This window comes from Petaurus breviceps, unplaced genomic scaffold (assembly GCF_028583685.1).
Source record: "Petaurus breviceps papuanus isolate PSGF00001 unplaced genomic scaffold, PetGlider_PUasm1.0 185, whole genome shotgun sequence".
In the NCBI taxonomy this organism is placed as follows: Eukaryota; Metazoa; Chordata; class Mammalia; order Diprotodontia; family Petauridae; genus Petaurus; species Petaurus breviceps.
In genome coordinates, this window is record NW_027185797.1 from 15,776,899 (window position 1) to 15,800,737 (window position 23,839).

The window sequence follows — 23,839 nt, forward strand, 5'->3', positions numbered from 1 at the left end:
CATTTCCTTTAGAGGAAAAGTAAGACAAACAGGTTGGATCTTTGATTTCTCTAGTAAGGAGGTGATTTGAGAATTCATTATTTTGGTGTTCTTCATCGGCTGGAATCTGGAATAATCGGGATCTGGGAAGCTATGGTTGCCCCAACAATAGGCAGTTGAGACAAAGCTCATGGTGTAGTAAAAAGACTGGCCTGTGTCAAAAGACACAGCCCTCAGCTGTCTTCCTGTAAACCAGGTGGCCCCTTGGGCAGTGATTTTTAACTTCTCAGGGCCTCAGGTCCTGGTCACTAGAGTGGTGATGTCATTGTCAGATGCTGATTTTGGCCCTTCTTCCCACAAGGGGTGAGGAGTTCAAGCATGTTAAAGTATAGGCAGTATGAGGTGGTGGTCATGTGTGTCTCAGCAAGTTTGCTTTCCCCAGGTGGGTCTGAATCCTTTTGGTCTGGTCTGGTTATAAGTGGGGGCCGAGGGTGGACAGGGAAGTGGAGAGCACCCAGGATCGACCTCTCTGAACCCTTGAAATCATCTTGGTGTGCTTGGTTCCGCCCTTCAGGGGATGCTTCAGGGCCACTTGCACTTTTTTGACTAAGGCAAGAAACGGGCCTTCAGGGATGGGAGGGCTGTGTCTCCGAATATTTGCTTCCTCATTTTGTACTTGGGTGAGCATCCCTATTATACCAGGATAAAAAGCAGGCTGAGGCTAGTGTGACAAAAGAAGGCTGGGCTACGTTTAGGGTCAGTGAATTACTGAGCAGATAGGCTATGGTTGTTTTCTTGGGAGGCAGGATTGGTTCCTTTGAGGGAAGAAAGTTGAACAAGCTCCTTTACTTGGGAATGATAGGAAAGTGAGGTGACTTTAGAAGGGGAAAGGAGGTGGTCCAGCAATGTCTGGCATTTTTTGCAAAGGAGAGTCTTTTGATTCGTGATTTCTTTGATATATGGAGTTCCTGCCAAGGGCATGCAGAGTGATAGTAACTCTTCAGCAGCCTAGAGTGTAAGAGGGTCACTCCAGGGCATATTCACACAGCTGGTATGTATCAGAAGCTGCACCAGAACCAGGCTTTCCTAACTCAAGAAATGTTTCAGAAACTTTTCAGAAAGGTGGAGTTGTCCATGGTAATTTTTTTTTTGGAGGGGAGAAGGTAGGGCACTTGGGGTTAAGTGACTTGCCCAAGGTCACACAGCTAGTTTTTTGTGTTGAGGGTCTGAGGCTGGATTTGAAGTCGGGTCCTCCTGACTCCAGGTCCAGTGCTGTATTCACTGTGCCACCTAGCTGCCCCCATCCATAATATTGAAAGAGTCCGGAAGAGCCTTAGGGATAGGAGAGAGAAAGCGGAGGGAGCCTTGATGAACAGAACAAAGACTAATAACCACATGTTGTTGGACAGTGATTTCTTTCTAAAAGCGCAGATTGCAAGTGGTCCTGGATAAAGGAGTTTGATGTCACATAGATGAGTGTGAAAACGACTTTGGCAAACACTTTGCCTGGTAGGAGGCAGGTGATGTGAATGTGTGTCTCAGATATGCAGAGGATAAACAGCTGACTGCTTTTTATTCTTAAAAGCAACAACTGTCTAGTCTGTGATGTTAGCTACAATTGGGCTGGCAGGGAAAAAGCTAATAAGTATTTTCGAGTGTGTTGAACTAGGGAGAAAGGCATTTCAGTATATAGACAGAAAATACTACATTGAGTGTAAATAGAGGGGAATCCAAAAATCCTAGTTTCTTACTTGCACGGTACATTCAGAACTCTTAAGTCCAGTATTACTGTCAGAGATAAAATACAGCAGATGGTGATAGGAATTTTGAGAGAAGACATATCAGAGATTGAAAAGACCTCTGGGGTATTGAAATTGGGGGTTCAAATAATTTCCAAATTCCATCCTCAAGTTTTCACTTTATATTTTCATCAGTAACCCAGGGGTGGGGGTGGAGGAGGGGGAGTCAGGACTGGACAGGTCCAAAAATCTCTTTCTAGAAAGAGAAAGTGAAGGGTATCTTTAGTTAGCTTTTTTTTTTTTGGTGGGGGTTTGTATTTATTGAAATGTTATCTCTGAGATAGGTTGCTGTGAGAAGTTGGTATAATGGATAGAAAGCTGCCCTAGGAACCAGGAAATGTGGAGTTCACTTTCTACTTCTGACTCTGGGCAAATCATTCAAATTCTCTGTTTTAGGGAACTCTAAGACTGAGTTGCAGAGAAGGGTGCTGACTGGTATTGGTGTGGGCGGTCCCTGTACCTGTGAAACTGCCCAGTTCTACCTATCCTGTCTTACCTCAGTGAGTTCTGATTTAAATCCCTGTTGACTGGTTTTCAGCCATGTGACTTTAGGCACTCAGCCTGGCCAGGCTCAGTTTCCTCATCTGTAAAGTGGGATGGCATAGCACTTGGATCCCGTCATGTTAGGGCCGTTGGGGAGGAAAGGACTTTGTGATTGTAAAGCCTGATATATAAGGAGGTGAAATAGGAAGCAGCGGAAGGTAGGAACTGGAGGCCAGGGACAGACTTTTCTGGGCCAGAGGACAAAGGAAGGGTAGCACAGAATGGAGAAGGAAGCTCAGGGTTTGGGGTCCCCTGGGTGCCCTGGCTCTAGCCTGCGTGTGGAGGGCACTTACAGACACCCCAGGCAGGGATGGGAAGGCGGCCAGGGACAGAAGGCTGCGCTGGGCTGCCGGGGCTGGGAGCGCTTGCCTGGGGGGGGGGGGGATGGGGTGTGTCCCTTAAACCTGAAGCCCTGGGGCCCTGCTGTGGCTTAGGCCCTGCCTCGAGTACACCAGCAGCTTCCCTGGAGGGGGGCTGTGGGGCTGTGCTTGCAGGACGGGCTTGGGGAAGGGGGGCAGGCCTCGGATCTGGGGGATCTCTGATGAATCTCTAACCTCCCTAGATGTCCCCAGTGCCCTTCCAGCTCCAGGATGTAGACTGGGGGAGGGTCTCTCCATCTGTTTCCCCGTGTGCCAAAGGAGATGGTTTGCCGGCCTCCAGGAAGGCTGACCCGGAGCCCCTGGAGGGGCCTCCAGCTCCCGGGCCCTGCCCCCACTCCCTGGGGCTGCACCTGTGGGCCTCGGGGGAGGGGGAGGGGCGCCCTCGAGGGCCGCGTCATGGGGGAAGGGGCGGGCCTCCGCAGCCGCGCCCCGCCCCACTTCTCTTCCTCCAAGAGAGGGCGCCCTGAACGCGGCCAGGTCCGGCGTAGTGGGCTGGGTCCGATCAGCACCGCGGCTGGATGAGGCCAGGCCTGTGGTGGGGCTCTGGGGCCCGGGGCCGCCCACGTTCCCCCCTCCGCCTCCACTTCGGGGGTCGCCCCCGCCGCAGCCCGCCCCGGGCCATGGCCGGCAGGTCAGTCTGTGCCGGGCCCCTCTGCTCCGCCGCCGCCGCCATGATGGCGCCCGCCGCGGACCCCCGCCCCTCCCCCTCCCCCTGCTGCGTCAATGTCAGCCCGGCGTGTGGGGAGGGGGGGAGGCTGGGGCCCACCAGCGGCCGGGCCCGGAGATGCCGCCGCCGCCGCCGCGGCGTATGCCCGGGCCTGGGTGGTGGCACCGTCTGAGCGGGGGGAGCTGTGGGTCTGTCCACGTGTGCCCATGTCTGTGTGTGGCGCAGGGCTGGTCAGGCCTTTGGGGAGGGAGTAGACGGGGAGCAGCCCCTAAAGACCAGGACCGGAGCACGGGGGGCTCCTGGGGCTGGGTTAGAACCCAGGCCCTCCGACTCCAAAGCTACGCTTGCTTTCTGCCTCGGTGCCCTAAGAACTGCCACGGGAGTCTGGGGGTGACTGCGGGCGGGCCTTGTTGTTTGGTCCTGTCCAGCTCTCCGTGACCCCATCGGGGGTTTCTTGGCAGGGATGTCCTTCTTCAGCTCATTTTATAGAGGAGGAAACTGAGGCAAACGGGGTGAAGTGACGTGCCCAGGGTCACACAACTTGCAGGTATCTGAGGTCAGACTTGAACTCAGGTCCTCCTGACCCCAGGGTCGGTTCTCTGTGCACTGCCCCTTGTTTGTGCCCACGTGTCTGTCTGGGAGCTGTGACTTAGATCAGGATGCAGTGGAGATGGAAGGCTGCCAGTCCTTCTGAAGGGGGACTTTGGGGACTCTCTCCCTCTCTTCTGTATCCCCCCCCCCAGTTATGAGGCTCCAGGAGGTCGGGAGAAGACAAGGGGACTCACCCCTAGGGAGCAGCCGACTGGGCTTGTTCCCTGGGTGAGGGAGGGTGCTTAGGATGTGGGTCTGCCAGAGGCAGAGAGGCTGGGCTGACAGTGGCATCTGAGGACTTGGGGAGGGCAGGGACATGATAGGAGGGATGAACAGCAAATGGTTGTGGCCTTTTCAATTTGAGGCCCCTGCTTTTGGGAGACGTGCAGGCTGGCCCGGTTAGGGAGCTGGGGGCTTTGTGTCGATGCCAGGACTGAGCCCTCATCTAGAGTGTCAGGAAGGATGGCCTGGGTGTGGGGAGAGAGAAGGTGTGTGCCTGCCTGCGGTTGGCATCACAGGACCTAGAGCTGGGAGAGGAGGAGGGCAGGAGTGAAGCACTGGGCTGAGCCCTCGGGACAGACAGCACACAGTAAGCCCTGCCCTCGAGGGGCTCTCGTCCTGCAGACCCACCTTCCCCTTTTTCCTTCCCAGACTTCTCGTACCCGCTGTTCTGCCCAGGCCAGCCCCTTTGCTCATTTCACACAACTTTCCATCTCCCATCTCCCAGCATTTGTCCTAAGGGTGGCCCAGGCCTGTCTTGTGGAAGCTCACCCCAGCTACTCCGCCCTCTCTCCTTCCTTCTGTGCCTTTTCTGTATTCCCTTGGGCATTCATTTCCTTCCACTTTTTGTGTGGCATTCCTAGGCTCCGCCATGTACGGGCCTGGCTCAGAGTGAACGCTTGTTGAGAGACGTCCTGAGGTGAGGGTAGCACACCTTTTGGGATCCTTGCAGGGGTGGTGGCCTTCCTTCTGTTGTCTTTCCCTTCTTTTGGTGGGAGGTTCCTCTCGATGAAGGGAAGTTCAGAGGGAAGGAGTCTGAACAGCCCCCAGGGGAGAGGGACATCATGTGTGGTCTCATTGTGGTGGGCCGACTCCTCACGGGGGGAGGGCAGGGGAAGGTGGCTTGTCTGGTGTGTTGTCTGGGGTCATTGGGCTGGGTCAGGATGCTTGGGGTGGGAGGGAGGGTTAAAAATTCAAGGACTATAGAATTCAGAGCTGTAAGTGGCGTTAAAGAAGGTCCGCTTCTCAGACCCCTAGAGAGTGGTCCTGTCTGCTTTTTTCTTGGAGCACAGTGTCCACAGTGGGGGGAGGATGCTGTGCTCTGTTGGGTCCAGGCGTCAGGGGTTGTATTTGGGATGAGAAGCTACTTTTGAGAGTCAGTGTTGGAGGTGGGAGTGTGTTCAGTGGGGTATTTGTAAAGGTGCTTCTTTGCATTTGGGAAGGTGCAGACTCAGGCTGGCTGGGTCTAGGCTGTGTTCAATGTGTACCTTTACTGTCTGTCAGGAAGTGATAGTTGCCAGCTGAGGGAGCTGAGAAGAGGATTGTTTGTACGGCTCAGGGCGGGGGGATGAGGGAGAGTCCAGCCTGGTATGGTGGGAGGAGCAGGGAAATTGATTTGAGAGATCTGGATTCGAGTCCTGCCTGGAGCCCTCATTAGCTGTGTGACCTCTCTGAGCTGTAAGTGGGGTGATGGCAGCAGTACTTGGCACAGGACCCAAGGATGTGTCTGTTGAGCACTTTGTAAAGTTGAAGCCACTCTGTCAGTGCCCCTTGTCATTGCTTCTGGCAGTACTGATCATGTGCAGGTGTGCAGGAAGGCGTCCTGTCCTTCCTGATGGGCTCTGGGAGTAGAGAGGATGAGTTCTGTCCACACTTAGGTGAAAGCAGCTAAGCAGGGGCTACTTCTAGTAGCTAGCGCAAAGCCAAGCTTGAACTCCCCAGCTTCGAATGACAGGATGAGCTGAGGACCCGTTGGTAGGTGGGGGACTGTGCAGGCTCCCAGGGGAGCAGCCTTTCCTGCCTTGTCATGTCTGTCCTGCTGTGGGGGTGTCGGAGGTGTTCACCAAGGCTTAACCATTTTGTTTCTCTTTTTTTTCTCACTCTCCTGGGCTTTAGGATTCAGAAGGAACTGGCGGACATCACCTTAGACCCACCTCCCAACTGCAGGTTAGTGTCTTTCCCTTTTTTTTAAGCAATCGGGGTTAAGTAACTTTCTCAAGTTTACAGGACCAGGTATTTCTGGGTGGATGCTGAGTATCTGAGCTCGGATTCGATCCCCAGGTCATCCCGACACTAGAGCCGGTGCTCTTACTTGCTGAGCCACCTGGCTGCCCCTTGTGTCCTTCCCTTTTAAACCTAAACCTCCCCCCTGCCCCCGCCCTCCCATGGAGGAAAGAGCTGCCTTGTTTCTTCTGATCGCGTGCTTTTGTTTTTGGGTGCTCTTGGTTAGTGTTTGTCGTGATGGGCCATGAGGTAACAGCCTCTGCTTATGGGCCAGAGTAGCCCTGGCCAAAAAAAGTCAGCATCAGCCTGGCGGGCATCTGGGCCGTGGGCGGGAAGAGGGAAGGGAATGCATTTCTGCATGCCTTCTCCAGTTAGAGTTAAGGGGTTTGTGTGCCCTAGTTCAGATCTGTTTTACTTTTGTCAGTGAGGGAAAATTGGTGTTTGGTAACCCTAGCAGGTGACTGAATTAAATGAAATGCTCTGAATTGCTAATGTCACAGATAGTTAGGAGAGATATATATATATATCAAATATAATGTTATACATTGAATGTATAATGTAAGTATTATTTACTTAAACATTCTGATTTCATGAAACATTTGCTTTCATAAAAGATTTTGTTTCAAATTGTCTTAAAAGCTTCAGCCAAGGCTGGTCTCCCCTTAAGTTGCCTTGACTGGGCTCTGTGTGTTTGTGCCTGTCTCAGTTCTGGGAGCCGTTTGGGACCAGCTCTCAGGTTGAGCTGGTTTCTCAAATCCTTTTCCATGAGCACTTGTGCTATGTAGGGGTGGAAGGCCAGCACCCAGGCTTGGGATGCTGGATCTGGGACCTCAAGGGAGGTGTTGGCATGAAAGGCCACCTACCCTCTGATGTGACATCAGTGCCTCTTCACAGTCTTCTGTGTGAATGAAGAAGATAGGAGGTGTTTAACTTCATTAAAATAATGGATTAGCTTTTAAAAATCAAAGATGCTCACTTTCTAATTTGCTGTGATTTACTAAATGTGTCTTTAAAATTACATATGGAATCTGATGAGCTCTTAGGGTAACTGTGCCCTGCTTGGTGTGGGAGGTTAGGTTATTACCTGAGTGTAAAATTTGCTTCTGCAGAACCGATGAGTCATTTGTAATCTCAGCATCTTGTCCCAGAGCTGTCAGCAGGACAGTTATTCTCATCACTATTTCTGTGGAGGACCATCGCCCCAAAACAGTCTCATCAGACCACGTGAGAAGCCGAGAGCAGTTCTGGAGGGGGTAACCCATGGATCCCTTTGATTGTTGCCTTGGGTCCTAAGAATGTCACCCGAACACTTGGAGTTTGGTTGGCCTGTTGCTGCTGTTGGGTCAGGTCCTGCTGATTTACTAGGGGAGAGTCAAACACCACCTGTGTCATGGGTTCCTCAAGTGAGAGAGCTTAGATTCTCCTGGGGACACCCCCCCACACACACACACACACGTGTACCTTTTTTTTAAAAAAACCACTCTGAGAGCAGTCCTGAACTTGCTGAGGTGGTTGAATGGGCTGGGCTGTTGCCTTCTTGGTGGTGGGTCTGTGCCAAGGCCTTTGTGTCCAAGACAGCCTCCTTGGAAGGTGACCCTGGGAATGGCCTTTGTGGCGGCTCCCCAGGACTTGGTTGAATATCTAAATTTGTGAGGGGAATACTTTATCTGCAGAGAACACAGGCATTATTTTTTCCACTAATGTTTAGTTGTCTTTATAAAAAATGTGCTTTTTGTTTTGTTTTTAGAGAAGTGAACAATGATTTGGGTGCTCAGTGATAGATTTGCTAATTCCTCATTTCTTGGGGGTGACCTTGAGGCAGACATCGGCCTGCCCTCCGGGGTCACTCGGGGTGAGATGTAAAAGTGCACTTGGAGACCAGGCGTTAGCTGTTCTTCAATTGTTGTTCAGTGTTAACTCGCAGTAGGACTAACCTTTTTAACCAGATCCTTTATTTTTAAATTTGGCTTTGGACAATGTTAGTGTAAAACCTGTTTTCTTTTTCTTTTTGGGGGGGGAGGGCAGTTGGGGTTAAGTGACTTGGCCAAGGTCACAATCTAGTTTTTTTGTGTTATGTCTGAGGCCCGATTTGAACTCAGGTCTTGACTGCAGGGTTGAGGATCTATTCACTGCACCGCCTAGCAGCCCCCCTGTTTTCTTTTTTTTAGTCCTCTCTGGACAGCTCTTGGTCTTTCCTGCCCAGGTTCTTGGTGTGGGGACCAGCAGTTGGTTTAATGTTCTCATTCCCGGGCTTTGTCCGTGTTTGCAAAATGCCATCGTGCAATGACTGGAGTTGTCATGGGAAAAGAGAAGTGCGCAGTGCTTGATTCTTAATATTTCTTGGGCATTAAATAAGACGTGACGGATGAAAGGCAGCACTGCTTTCTGTGCATGTTGTAAAGTCCTTATTACCTTTCATCTTACTTCCTAACGCCTAGGCTCATCCCATAGATTCTCTGAACCCCTCTCTTCACATGTCGAGAAGAGCACAGCGCCAGCCTAGCAGGGGCATCTGTATCAGCAATGCCATATTCACAATGCCTATGGAAATTACAGATATGCTGATATAATTATCCATCACAAAATACATCATGCTTGCCATATGGGGGAATAAGCTACAAAATTTATTAAAATACCAAAAGACTGAGTCCCAAAACCAGAAAGTGAAACCAGAGTAGTTATGAAATTGGCACAGGTAGATAAAGTAGAAAGCACCCACATTCTCAAGCCTTTAAAACAGAACAGGCTACCTCAGGCAAAGGTCCTCCTCTCCCCACTCACAGCAACCACCCAGCGTCCAGGAAGCATGCTCCCAGCAGCTCTGGCCCCTGGCAGTCCTTAGCAGAAATTCTGGCTGACTCAAAAAGGGCTTTGTGCTGCCACCATCACCACCACTGCTAGCCACTGCAGGAACTCTAGCTTGGCTTCCGCTTCCTCTTGCTCCGCCCCTTCCTGCTACTTCAGCAAGTCCAATGGGGCATGGAAGATCTTTAAATCCCATAACCCTTACAGCATCCCGCCAGCCTGCACTACCACCAAGCGTTCGGTGCCTTTATCAGATGATTCTTCCCCCTTGCTGGCCCCCAGTGACCATGGAGAGCTCTCCCAGGGCACGGCAATGTGGCCCAGGGGGCAGGCTCAGGCCCACCTCATCAGACCGGGAGCCCCTCGAAAGCTTTCCTTGGGTCTCCAGTGTTTGGCCTAGTGCCTGGCATGCAGGAAGTGCTGAATCGGTGTTTGTTGACTTGACTTGCTGGCTGTGTGACTGTGAGGAAGCAAATCATTTAACATGGCTGACCCTAGTCTTCTCATTTGTAAGACTGGCACTCATGGCACCTACCTCCAGGGGCCTCCTTGTGAGGCTCAGAGCTGGTATAAAACTCGTGTGGACTCTACAGTTCTGCATCAACGTTGATTATTATCTTCGTGCCCGTGGACAGGGATGGAGTCTTTGTGCGGGTCCCCTGGCCTTCAGAAGCATTTTCTGTATTGAGTACGTTTCTCAAACCAGTCAGCATGCTAGGTTCTCTCCTGCCCTTTGGGCACTTTGTAGCAGGGGTGGCTTTCAGGACTCTGTGTTCACTGCCCCCGGGGATGGAGGCAGCCTGGGTTCTCAGAAGGTGGTGGAGATGCCGTCCTGGAGAGGCTTCGAGTGTGGGGGCCCCTCGTGGAGGGCAGGGCCAGGCCTCTCCCTGGAGTCTTCTAGGACTCCGGATCAAGAAGGTGCTGGGCAGTGCCCCCTCCCAGTGGAATGCACAGCCCCAAGGGAGGGAGCATGCTCAGATGACCTCGTTCTCAAAGTGTATGCCTGTGAGGCACTCCTGCACTCTCTGGTCCTCCTAGATGGAAGCTGTGTCCACTGCTCATGCCTCGTAGCTTCTGGGGACGAAGGTGCTTTTTGCTTAAATTCTCTCATGACTTTGGATTATAGAAAGAAGAACTCACCAGTGCACAGATGGAGCCAGAGAATGACCTGAGCACTGGTTCAGAAGGTGCTGCCACACTGGGCCTGGGGCCCCAAAGCCTGGGCTTCTGGTGTCAGCTCCACCGCTTCCGTCAGTTAGTAAAATGGGATCATTAGGATTGATCCCAAGGCCTTTTCCAGCTCCACTTGCTGGATTTATGATGCCCTGCCTGGGAAAGTGCTTTGGAGGTAGCTTGGTTCAGTGGACTTGAAATCAGGAGGCCTGGGGTCAAGGTTCAGTTTTTCCTGGATTTGTGCATGGAAACTTCTGGGGTCATCTGGTCTCAGGCCCCCTGCAGAGCTCTTTCTGCTGTGGCAATGCTGCTGCTGCTGCAGGCCTGGGGACCACGGCGGCTCCTCACTGAGGGTCTCCTTGCCGTGTGGAGCAGAGAAGATGCAGCCACCCCTGCTGGGTAGTCTAGCTTTGTCAGATTTGGCCAGTTGGTTGTCTGCTGACTAGATCTTCCAGGGGAAATAGCTCATAGTTACCTGAGAACCCAAGTTCATTTGGTGTTAGATGAATGGAATTAAGTCTATGAAAAGAACTTTCAGATTTCTATTTAATGTGCTTTGCACTTTTCTTTCACCAAGTGTTCTGGATATAAGACAAATAACCCCCTCATAGTTTTCGTCTTTTTTTTTTTTTGGAAGGGGGAAGGCAGGGCAATTGGGGTTAAGTGACTTGCCCAAGGTCACATGGCTAGTAAGTATTAAGTATCTGAAGCTGGATTTGAATTCAGGTCCTCCTGATTCCAGGGCCAGTGCTCCATTCACTGTACCACCTAGCTGCTCCTCTCAAATGGTTTTTTTTAAATTTTTTTCTGTATGAAATAATTACAAATGATGAAAAACATCAGTTATAGAAAACTAAAAAATTAGTTAGGGATTTTACTTGTCATGGTTTTATAACCTTAGTAGTTAATAGATTTAGAGCTAGAAGAGGTCTTGGAGGTCTCTGATTTTGCATTTGAATAAAATCATATCAGGAGACAAGGGCATCAGCAGCAGAGCTGGGTCTGGGCCTGGGCTTTCCCTGTATGGAGCCGCAGCCCCTCTCTGCCCATCCTCCTGTCCTGGGGATTTATAGCCCTGAAGTCAGACTTCCTCATCAGTAAAGGCATCGGGAGATGGAGGCTCACCAGCATTCATCAGACCCACATTATTTATTATAGTGTTAACTTGGGCGTCATCCTAGGAGGAACCTCTGAAGATGTTGGGCGGTTATTTCCCGTCTTATGGAGGTGTTTGGGAGGTGATGAAGTCCTTATGGCTCTGAAGAAAGTCCAAGCACTTAGCAGAGCTGCATTCATGTAAAGAGGGTGCCCGTTTGGGCCTTCCTGTGGATGGGCATAGGAGCCAAACTGATGCCTCGATGATCCTGGTTGTGACCGATTCTGGCATCTGCCATTCCAGACCCAGTTAGGTATTGATAATCCATTCTGTAGATTCCATCTACCATTCATTTTCCTGCCTCCTTTTTGCCTTTTGGCAAATGGCTGCTGACTTAAGTTACAGGGCATAGAAGGAGTCCGGGAGAAGACTCGTCTGGCCATGTTCTTTGTTGGCTCTGGTGAGGAATTGTAGGGATGTGTGGGTGGGTGGGTGGATTTCCTTGGTAGGAATTCCTAGAGATTTGCTTGTGAGGAAGGATAGCCACCTGCAAGGGAATCACTGACACTACAGGGGGGCTCCTGGCTGGGGGCAGGGGGCACGAGGATTTCTAGTCGGGGTGCTCATGAGCCCCATCCTTGTGCTTCCCTTTATCAATCAGAATCGGTTGAACTTGTAACTTTTATAAAAATAACTTACTTGGAAAGTAGACTGAGAAGGATGGTTACAATCCAGTCCCTGGGATGGGCTCAGACTTGGGGCAGCTTCTGACCCCAGGCCGCACGAGACCTTGTCTCCCTTTTGTGAAGTCATCTTGTCTAACCTAAGTTGAGCTCTCGAGACGCTGAAGGTCAGTGCCTTTCCAGAGTCCATCCCCAGGACTTCTCTGTGGCACAAGGGACTGACACTACCTCTGTCCCAGTGGGCTGGGTCTTCTCTGCTCCAGGCCCTCGCTGGTACACCCCTTCCATTCTGGTGCACTCTGTTTGGGGTACAGGAGCCAGTTGGACCACTTATGGACTTCCCAGTTGGCTGAGAACTCTGCTCTGAGAATACTCCTCCACCTAAGATTAGGAAAGAATAAACACCAAGATGGGCTGAACGGACCTGTGGGGACCACGTAGGAGGGAGAGAGAGAGAGAGACGGAGCAGCTGGCCTCTGCCTCGCCCCCCAGCGGCTCCTAAGAGGTTTGCCCTAGCACCAGGAAGGAAGAGAAGCCAAGCACTGTCCGGGGCTGGAGTGCCGCTTTTCTATCCACACTCGATAATTTCACCCCACTAAGTCGAGGCATCATTCTTCTGGCTCCCCAGGTGAGCAGAAGACACTTCATTCCCACACAACACCAGCTCCTCCTTCACTCTGGAACCACAGTAGGCTTACCGAGCATCTCCTTGTTGGATTAGAACCAGGCAGGGACTGTCCATCCGTGCTCTGTGTAAGCCCTGCATTGGGACGTGTTTGAGCGTTCTCTAAGGCCTGGGCCCTCCTCGGCCCTCAGCTTCCCCCGCTTAATGTTTGCTTAGCTTAGTAAATTGGATGGGGCACCCTGGGAGCTCATTGTTCATATTCCCCACTGAGAAGAGTCTCAAGCCCCGGGAAGGCTCAAGCATTCTCCCTTCTGAATTCTCCTGTGCTTTGTCCTCAAGAGTCTCTAAAAAGTACATGTGGCACAGCTCTCGTGCTGTCCTAGACTTACAGATAAAAGTCACAATTGTCCCCGGACACAGCAGAGCTTCCCAGAAGGTAGTTTGCCTAGTCCTCACAAAGGGCCTCCCAAAATGAAGCTTCCTATCTCAATAGGAATGCCTGATTCCTATAGAGCTTTCCAGAACAAGGGAGGTACTCCCCATGGGGTAAGGACCTAGAGGCAGCTAGAAGTCACCCCCTAATCAGGTAAAAAACCAAATGGTGCTGGATGCAGATTTCTCCATGGTTCTCCCCCCAGCAAGGAATCTAAACAAAAGCTCTACATGGCCTTCCCACACAGGCCATACTCATATTTCTCCAGGGGTTCTTGTACCTTAGACAACCTTCAACCCCCTGGGAGGTCCAGGCAGATTTCCTCTTGAGTTCCCCCAATGTATTGCTGCCATTGTAACAGCAATTCAAATGGAATATGAAATTCATCATAATAAAACAAGGAGGCTCAGTTAGAAAAGAAAAAAACCCAGGGTGGTCAAATAAGCCCTGAACACTTGAGGGGCCCCCAAAAGACTTGGAACTTCTAGGAGGGAAACCTTGTCCATTGGGCCTGCAGTCCATGAAGATCTCACAATAAGGCAAACATTCAAGACCTGCTTGCAAAGTAAAAATTACAGAAGAAAAGAAACATTTCCTAGCTATCAGTTGTGCTTTAGGCAGACTGCTAGGCATTGGGAGATTTTGCACAAACATCTGTGGTAGAACAGATATCAGTCTAGAAGCATTCAGTCAAGCAGAGGGTTATCTCAAAGGAACTGGTCTGACTTATAAAGGATCACACAGGAAAGCCAGCCATGTAATTACCCCCTAAAACAAGAGGGGAAAAGTACAGATCTTGGTCTTGTTTGAAGATGTCCTGAAACGGGGGCATGCAGCCGTGAGTGTTTGGTGGAGGAGCTGTCCAGGGGGCCCTCACATTATCCCAGACAAAGCTCCAGCCTGCAGTGAGCTGGAACTCGCTCTCTCAGCCTAGACCTGGAAGGGCCCTTTTGGGCCTGGGGAAGCAGACTTTTGGAATAAACTCAAGGGTTCCTAGGGTTTCTGGTATTGTTGCTTTTGAGCGACATCATGGCACCCTGTTTGAGGAACCCTGTCAAGTCTTAGTCTTTGTAGGGAACTCCTTGGGACATTTGCACATCACATTTATGTGTGCTGTTGTAAAAAGCTGTAATGGAGGGGTGGCGAGGTGGCACAGTGAATAGAGCACTGGCCTTGGAGTCAGGAGGACCCGAGTTCAAATCCAGCCTCAAACACTTAATACTTACTAGCTCTGTGACCTTGGGCAAGTCACTTAACCCCAATTGCCCTTCCTTCCCCCCTCCAAAAAGCACTAAAAAAAAAGCTGTGGTGGTGCAGTAATGGTCACCAAGACTTGTTGGATGGAAAGGCCTCTCAGAGGAAATGCAAAGCAAATTCTAGATGGTTAAAGATCTTCTTGTCCAAAAAAGCGCAATCTCTGTTGTACCTTCCAGTGAGTAAAGAAGCATGGTTTGAAGGAGTAGAATGTATGTCTGGAGAGACAGAGGCACTCGCCAGACCATACCCCCAAATTAAACCCTTTGGTTTCTGGTCTGGGGGGTTTTATTTTAGAATTGTCAGCAGCACACTGTGGAATGGACTTGACTCTGGGTTTTGGAAGGGAGAGAATCCTTCAGAGATTGCTGCAATACTTGGACTGTTTCCAAGAAGCTAGAAAGTTTAGAAAATCAGCTACGATGTGATAGCACTCTGTCTGGTCCAATTTGATCCCATTGTAGTCCAAGAGGAACAAGTTGTTCTAGAAGGTAGAAGATGCCACCATAATGCCCTTTTTCATTTGGTTTAATTGGGAAAGCCTATGTACCAGGCACTGGGTTAGGTACCAGGAAGAAGAATGAGAGAACCAAGGCCAGAATCTTCCCGTATTGGCTGCCAGTCATCAGGAGCATTTGGGTAGGGGAAGCAGCAAGGATTCCATTTGTGGTCCTTGGCGTTAGGAACCCATTAGCTCCTGGTAGTAGAACAGAGGCTCGAAACTTTGGGAGTCGGACAAGGTCCCCCAGATGTTAAAGTTGGTGCGGGTGGTTCTGTGTGCTCATGCTGCCTGCCTGACTCTGTGACCCACTGCCCATCACCGGCCAAGAGAAGCAGGGTTTCCTAATAAGTCCGTGCTTGTTGAGCCTCTCTTGGACAACTGTGCTCCAGAGTGAGCCGGGGTTGGCATAGGCTTCCAGGGAGGTTGTCAGAGCTCCTGCCATTCAGGGACTGCTGGCTGCTAATGTCTGCCCTAGGAAAGTGAGCATGCACACGATGGATGTGGCTTTGTGGGGCTAGGATGCTGACCTGGGAAGGACTGAGATAGGGTGCCAGCCACCAGCAGGGAAGTGGGGTGTGCTCACTCAACTAGATATTGTTGAAGCAAAAGAAACAGCTGCTACAAGATTTCTTCCCAAGGAGTGTCTCAGCAGAGGAAGCTTCAGTTTCACAAAGTAGAGAACTGTGTTGGTCAGGTCCGCGTCTGCGGGGACCCTGGCTCTTCGGTGCCAGGCTCCTGACCAGATCTGAAGTGTGCAGGGCTGTCGTGCCAGTGCAGCTGCCGTTAAAGTTAAGAAGTAGCCCTGGGGGCTCAGCTCTGGCATCATCTCACTCTTGTGTGGATGGGGTCTGCCCCCCACGGACCCTTGGGGCTGTGCCCTGTTTCTCTTGGTTTGCATGTCTTGGCCCACTCTGTGGAGCTGAGGGACTTGTGTTGACTGCCTGCTTTGTCCTGAGCTCCCCTAAGCCTGCCAGTGTGTTTATCTTTCTGTTCTAGTTGGGCACAAGGAGTTTAGGATTAGAGAATTTGACCGAAATCCCTGGCTAGAACTGGGGAGCAGGGGACATTGCTGGAGCCGTGTAAGAGGAGCTGGTCTTGTCTCTTGTCCACATGTTGCCAAGGGTTGGTGCCCATTTTGGCAATTTGGCCAAAAACTGCACCTGAGATTAACTTAACCAGATGGTGGGAAATAGACTGTGTAGGGTGTGCTTCACGTGTCTTTGTAAGCCATTGGGACTGGCTTCTCTTGTGCCTCTGCTATACCAAGTTTGTAGAGGGTAAATACTATATGTTCTTTATTAAATTTGGCATATAAAGTATCTGCTTGGAGAACTGTTAAAGGAGGAAATGAATTTATCCTAAATAACCTCAAGCATTCTGGAGCGCTTTGTGTGCTAGAGGGAGGCAGTTTGGGACAGATGATGTTGTGAGAATTCAGCTGTATGAAACATTGTAAATACATAGACAGAAATGGGAAAACAGGAGCAGAATTTGGGGGAGAGGAGATTCTCAGGCAGGGAGCAGTTCGTACATTTTAGGAAGGGAACGTTGGGATCTGGAACCAGGAAACGTTTAGAAAGCGATTGATGGGGTCTGGAGCCGGAGCTCTGGGCCAGCCCGGGGCTGGCATGGCCCTGGTCCCTGCCGCTGCTCACAGTACCAAGCACAGTCCCCAGCGCCTCCTCTGAGGCCCACCTCCAAGGGAGCTCCTGGGGAGCCTTTCTTGACGTTCTCTTCTCCTGCCCTTGGGACTCTGACTCGTTGGCTCTCCATCCTCACTAGTGCATGGGCCCTGTGGTGCTGCTCTCGCCTCTGCTGGATTAGAAAGGGTCAGGAGGACCTGAATTCAAATGTGGCCTCAGACCCTGAGTAGCTGTGTGACCCTGGGCAGGTCAATAAGTCAATTAATCCCATTGTAACCGCCCCACCCCCAAAAGAAAGAAAGAGCATGAGGGAAGGGCCTTTCTCCTTATTACCTCCTACACTCCCAGGTCTACGAGGACATTGAATTGAATAAATAATTGATAGCTGATGAGGGAATTATGCCCTATATATAGAATGTGGGGATTGTGGATTGAGAGATGGGAAGGACCTCAGAAATCAACCATGATGGAGGGAGTCAGGAAGCCCTGAGTTCAGATTCTGCCTGGGGAACCTCCTGCTATTCCACCTTCCCCCTCACGCCTGTTTCAGCCTTCACAATGGGATTTCTGGTGAAATTAGGGTTTATTTTATAGACATCAGGCTTATAGTAACCTTCTCAGTGTGCCAGCAGGAAACTCACCGAGAAAAGAACTTTAATATGTGTAGGAAGACAGAAATTCTTCTGTTCTCTTCCCCTGTGAGTAGTCAGAAGTGTATGATAAATGTTTTACAAGTAGGAAAAGAGACAGTGAATGTGAGCCCAGCTTTAGCCTCACAAAGCCATGGGTCAGCTGCAGAGGGTGGCAGGAGGCTTTGAAATATTGAGAATGCATGCCCTGGTGTGCCCTGAGGTCAAGCTCCCAACGTCCCCGGGGCACTTTCTGGGGGGGGGGGGGGTTTGCCAGACACTCATCTTCTGAGACCCCCTGGGGATAGGGTTGCTGCTGGGCAGCCCTGGGCAGATCCCACCCACACATATATGTGTATACACATGCATCTGTGTATGTATATGTCTGTGTTTGTTCAGTTGTGTCCCTTAGTCAGTCACATTGTCCATGGGGTTTTCTTAGCAAGGATATTGGAGTAGCTGTCCATTTCCTTCTCCAGTGGATTAAGGCAAACAGAGATTAGGTGACTTGCCCAGGATCACACAGCTAGTACATGTTTGAGGCACGATTTGAACTCAGATCTCCCCGGCTCCAGGTTTAGTGCTCTGTCCACTGTCCACATAGCCGCACTGGAGGGGATGCAGCCCAGGCAGGGCGCAGGTCTCCTGCCTGCCCTAAATGAAGAGTGTTTCCTCCAGAGCTTGGAAGCCAGGCAGCTTATGTCCTAAAACAGACATTGCCCACTTCAGGAACATTACTGCGTTTTAGATATGCAAAACTCAAAATTAGGGGTGTCTGTGTACATTAAAAAATAGGCTTTTCAAAAACAATCCGTTCAGAAATGTTTCATTTAGTTAGCTCCATCACCATGGAAGAGAAAAGCTAGATTTCACAAAGAAACAGTAAATAAATAGCCAGATTTTGAGCATTTTGCCACTCTAGCGGATGGAAGGTCCAGCCTCCTAGGTCTGGTCACAGTTTCAGCTTTGGTGGTATGTGGGCAGGATCCTGGGGGTAGAATTGTATTGTGCTCAGACCTCTTGCCTAATGTCCCTAGGAACCAGTCTCAGTGGCATATACATGAATGTAGGGGTGGTCAGGGGCAAGACTTTAGCCCATTGGACCAAGAGGAGCCGGGTGCACAGCTGTAGCCAAGAGCCTGGCGAGGGGGGTGCTGGGAGCAGGCATGGTCCCCTGGCAGACAAGCCCTCTTTCCCCATCCCTCTGGACTGCCTGCTGAAATTCAGCTAGGATCCCTGAAAATAGACATTCAGAACGGGAAATAGAGCTGTGAGATGACTGCCAAAATAATTCCTTTCCATTTTCCTTGGGAGGTGGTAAATATCTAAATGGAAAGATTTTACCAGTTTTATACTTACACTCTCAGAATCCTTTGTCTAGGAGTTCGCTCTCTGCAAGGAGCAGGAGATACAGATCACATCCTGTGGCCCTGAGTCCATCGGAGCTAATGTGAAATCTGTACTTCATACAAACCATAACATTTATTGACGTCATGTATACAAGGAGAGATTTGCTTGTGCAAAGATAGGACCTATAAACTGTACATAGGACCTATGTACTGTACAACTGTACAGTAATTACAACATGTTTTCATATAAACATTCTAAAATTGTCATAGACAATTTACAGCTGTATTATAATCTCAATAATTTTTAAAAATCAACACTTAATATTAGGAATTTTTTACTAGCTGATTATAGCTATTTTGGGTATGCTATTTTGAAAGCTCATGAATAGGGAATTTCATTGTAGTCAACCCTTAATTATTTGTACTAATGGAGGAGAAGCCATGTTAACTGCTAACATAAAAGAGATGGTAATCCAAAAATCACACATATCTGACGTTGGAATTCATTTCATTAACATAGCCTTGACATTGATCTATCCAGAGTTGTTGGCCAGCTCTGGCAGCCTCCAGACAGGCTTCAGACTTCTGGGCCCCCTTCCACAGCCCCTGTCCTCCTTGCCCGGTCCGCTTTGCTGACCCAGCCCACAGGGGGCCCCTTGACTGGGCATCTGGAAGGGCTTGGCCCGGACCCTTGTCTCCTCTCTCTCGATGCTCTTTCAGAGTTTTCTGACTTTCTCTGTGCAGACGGCTCCCGGTCTCTCTCCTGACCTCTGGTCCTGCATCTGCAGCTGCCTTTGGTTCAGGCTGGATGTCCTAGGGACTCCTTAAACTCTACCTGCCCAGATCAGAACTCAGATCTTTTCCCCGTGCGGCTTCTGTGTTTCTGTTAAGAGCGCCTCGTGCTTCGGTGCCCCTCACTCTGCACCTCGCCGCTCTCTGAGCCATCCTTGCCTCTTCCCGGGCTCACCCAGGCCCTCGTTGCCACCTGGCTGGACCTGGAAATAGATTCTGTGATGGTTTCCCTTAAGGGCCTTCCGTCTCATCCTCCACAGGGCCTGGAAGGTCATTTCCTTGGGCAGAGGGTTGGTGCTGTGTGTCTGGTGTCTCCCTCCGCCACGCCCCTCAGCGTGGCACCCAAGCCTTCTCTGAGCAGCGTCTGGGTGCCAGGTTCTCTAGACCCCTGCCCTAGAGACCCCGGGGTCATCCCCAGTGCTCCCGCAGAACAGTGCCGGGCCCTCTGTAACCCCATCTCGGCAGAGAGTGGGAGAACACTGAGGCCAACAGGGTGATGTGACTTGTTCAGAGTGACACAGCTAGGAAGTGTCTGAGGCCAGGTTTGCACTCAGGTCTTTCTCAGTGCAGTCACCCCCACCGCCAGGGGCCACTTGAGCCCCAGAGGCCCTCCTGCTGCCCTGCGCTTCTCCTTTCCTTTTGGGGATAGTGTTTCCCAAGTCTCATGGGGGGAGCAGACCCTGCCTTCAGCCAGTCCTTCCCTTGCTGCCGATGCCCAGACCGTGGCTTCCTTGCAGAGCTGAGACAGCAGAGACGTTTCATTTCACCTTCTCTCACGTCTGTTTTCCTAATGCTGAAGTCTCTCTTCTGGCTATAATTCACCAGGGCATGGGAAGATTTACATCCAGATCCCTTTTCTCACCTAAATGCCCACCGGTTTTCTGCCACTGCACTTATTAAATCACGAATCCTTTCCTCGTTGTCAGTGTGGTGCGGAGGCTGTGTTGGGCTGGATGGACCTTGCCCCGTTCCCTGGGCTCTGTCCCCTCGGCTCCCACTGGCTGCCCAGAGCTGATGCTTTCCTGTTTCGGGTGCAGGGCTGTGAGCCCCCATTTAGCTGAGGAGCCTTTTTGTGTTCTTGCCTTGTTTTTCCGTATCAGTTTCCTTAGGGTTTTTGTACCATTTATCCAGGAGCCAGCCCCTTGGTATTTTAGTAGGGATTGACGTGGGTACAGACTTGTGATTTCCTTTGTGAGACCTGCCTTCTCCCAAGCTACAGAGTGAGCTCAGGGCCTGAGGTGGCACGAGAGGCCCTCCTGGCCCATCACCGCCAGCATTCCCCCTCTTCTAGCAGCATCAGGTCCTTCATTGTCTTACTCAGTCCCATAATTCCAAAACATTTAACAAGTTTTTGTTGTTATAAAAGGGGTTTCTTTTTTTAATTAGGTTTTCATGCTCTTTGTTACTAGTAAGAGGCAAGGGCTGGCTGTTAAGGGGTCCCCTGACCATATTGGGATGGCCTGTTGACATAAAGAAGCCCACCAGTGATTTTTGTGACTTTATTGTGTCACCCACCTGTGCTATGATCACTTGTACCAAGGCCTCTTGGAGGGTCAGAGGGGCTGAATGTTATGGGATGCTGCTTGCACAGCATGTTTTGACCTCCTTTTCAGTAACAGTCTTTTAGATCATTTGCCTATGAGAGTGGACATGCAAAAAGCACATTTAGAAAGAAATCTCTTTTTCCCTTATTCAGCATTGAAAGCAAGACTTCCTGTGTAGGATAATATATTGTTCTATTAATAAAAGACCGTAGTGGAAAAAATAAACTGGAATAGAAAGTCATTTTCAAACCCATCGAAACCCCTTGCCCAGATTTCTGTGTATCATTGTGTGTGTGGCAGCACCTCTTATTTGGTGATCAAGTGAGAGAGTCTTTGTAAAGCACTCAGAAGAGCCCTTCCCTCACAGGTGTGTTTGTATACACATATATACACATATCTGTACATAGAAATGTATTGTCCTGCTGGCTTACATTATCATTTGAATGATTTTACTTTTTTTTTTTTGGAGGGTGAAAGTTAGGGTAGTTGGGGTTAAGTAACTTGCCCAAGGTTACACAGCTAGTTTTTTATGTTAAGTGTCTGAGGCCGGATTTGAACTCAGGTCCTCCTGACTCCACCTAGCCTCCCCTTGAATGCTTTTAAAAAGTTTTATTTATTGTTGATTTCTCATTAACAATTATTCCCCAAACTCAGTTATGTTAATAACTAAGGGAACATTTAAATATTAGCTGTTTCTTCAATGTTGTTTCATTCTGTAGAAATTGAAATTGTTTTCTTCTGTGGTGCACCATAACCTGGTTCAGCTGGAAGGTGGGTTTTTGCTGCTTCTCTCTTCACCCTTTACTCTGTCACATCCCTGCCCATTTTATTTAGGATCTGGGGGATTGTCTGGAAGTTAAGTATGGGACTCAGTAATGAGGGATGAGGGAGGGCAGAGGAGGGAGATGGGAAAGAAGAGAAGATTATGAACTTTTTGTTTTGTGCAAATAACTTGTGAAAACAGTGTTGACATAAAGAAGGTGTATCAAGTAAGGTGATTGGCTTCTGGCTGATGCTGAGGCCCCCAGGAGGTGCTCTGCCCACTTCCCAGGCTACTGCAGTAGCTGGGCACTCTGGCCACCTCTCCTCTCTTTACAGTTAGGATCCCACCAGGGACACTCCATCCTGGCTAGAGGTAGGAAGATCCGAGTGGCTTTGCCTGACCTTCAAGGCCCCTTGCCCCTTCACGACATCCTGTGGCGCCCTGCCTCTGTCTTTCCCCATCCTGGAGTGTCCTCTCCCTACCCCTTCCAGGCTCTCCCCACCTTGAAGCCTTTCAGTCCTTACCAACTCTCTGTGGCTCCTTTCTGGGTTTCCTTGGCAGAGATGCTGGAGGGATTTGCCATTTCCTTCTCCAGCTCATTTTACAGATGAGGAAGCCAAGGCCAGCAAGGTGAAGTGACTTGCCCAGGGTCACACAGCTTCTAAGTATCTGAGGCTGGATTTGAACTCAGGTCTTCCTGATTTTAGGCCTGGGTCTCTGTGTATCATGGCGCCGCCTAACTACCCCATTCTAAAGAATGAGAGTCCTAGATTCTAAGCAAAACTGCTTGAGCTCAGTCTTCTTGGAAACTAGTGGGCATTGGGTGGAGCCGTTCGGGGAGCCTGGTCTTTGCCTCCTCCTGGACTGGTCCTTTGGCTTACTCACATCAGATGGTTCTTAAAGTGCTTTTTGGCTAAAGATCTGGTTTCTGGAGGAGGATAGGCCTGCCCCCATAGGAGCTGGAGAAGCGGCCTCCTTGGGATGTGCAGGCCCAGCTCTGACAGCTCCCTCCACCACGCCCTGCAAGGGGCACCAAGGTTTGAGCAGCACAGACTGATCAGGCAGGGGTCTGGAGAGCTGGCCGTCTGAAAAAGCCTATAGGATCATTGGGGGGGCGGGTATCAGTTTGAGAGCCAGTGAAGGAGCAGGAGCTGCTGGGCATCCCATCCCGGCTGCTTCAGGACCCCTTCTCTCTCTTGGGTCCTGGGTTCCTGGTTGGCCTTCTTCCTGCTAGCCCTAGGTTTTATCCCTTTTCCCAAGGTTTCCTCCTGGAGGGGCCCCTGAGGGCTTCCCAGAGCCTTGATGCCTAGAAATAGAGGAAGGAAAGGACGTGAGCCTGTTCTGTGCCGGCACTTTGCTGATCCTCACCACAGCCCTGGGAGGTAGGGGCTGCCATCATCCCCGTTTTACAGTTGAAGAAACTGAGGCAGAGAGAAGTTAAGTGCCTTGCCCTGGGTCACGCAGCCAGGAAGCATCTGAGATCATTTTGGAACTTGGCTCTTCCTGACCTTGACCCAGCATTCTGGCCACGGAGCCACCAGCAAGCAGCAGGATTGGAGTCTTGTTCCAGTCCTCTCTGCCACTCACTGTGGCATGTGGCAGGCCACCCAAGCCGGAAGCCCACAGTCAGTCCTTGTAAATGCTGGGCTTTGTCCTGCTGACATTGATAGATGATGAGGGCAGGTGGGTGGCCATTGTCCTGGCTCGAGGCTGTTCTCACCTGGTTGCACATTCACTTGTATCTGTGGCCCCCAGAACATCGGGGTCGAATCAACTTGGTGTGAGTTTAAAAAAACTATTTCTGGGTTGGTTTGCAAATCAGTGGACAAGCATTGGGAGAGAGGCCGGTGTCAGGTGTGGGAGAGCTCAGCCTGGCTGCCCTGGGACGGCCAGATTCCCATTGCAGGAGCCATGGGCTCCTGCTGCAGCCGAAGGTCCCTACTTGGAACCACTTTTGGACTTGTTCCAGTTATTATGATCATTTGAAAATAATGAAACCACATTTTCTTTAAAAAGAAAAAGAAAAACCCTCTAATTCAAACTAACTTATAGTGGTTTCCCCCTCTTATTAAAATTTTAGCATTAATGAAGTCTTGTATTTTCTTTTCTTTTTTTTTTTTTTTGGCTATTTGGAGGGCAATTGGGGTTAAGTAACTTGCCCAAAGTCTCCCGGCTAATAAATGTATCAAGTGTCTGAGGCCGGATTTGAACACAGGTCCTCCTGACTCCAGGGCCGGTGCTCTATTCACTGTGCCGCCTAGCCATGCCAAGTCTTGTATTTTCAAGAAAAAAAATCCAATTTAATTTGAAAGACAGATCCAGAAATTAGGATGGCAAGAAAGCACTGGGCCCTTAGACATTTGGAG

At 50.3% G+C, this 23,839-nt stretch overlaps 2 protein-coding genes across 3 annotated transcripts in view; both read left to right on the plus strand.

The window, feature by feature from the left end:
• RPL15 (ribosomal protein L15) overlaps positions 1–23,839 on the plus strand; it is a 431,201-nt gene that overhangs the window by 365,072 nt on the left and 42,290 nt on the right. The gene's annotated exons all lie outside the window — the stretch shown is intronic.
• UBE2E1 (ubiquitin conjugating enzyme E2 E1) overlaps positions 3,172–23,839 on the plus strand; it is a 47,030-nt gene continuing 26,362 nt past the window's right edge. Inside the window, exons 1-2 of the mRNA XM_069088489.1 lie at positions 3,172–3,332; positions 6,075–6,125. Of these exons, the coding sequence (XP_068944590.1) occupies positions 3,220–3,332; positions 6,075–6,125 (164 nt within the window). The 5' untranslated portion in view covers positions 3,172–3,219. The remainder of the gene's footprint in view (positions 3,333–6,074; positions 6,126–23,839) is intronic.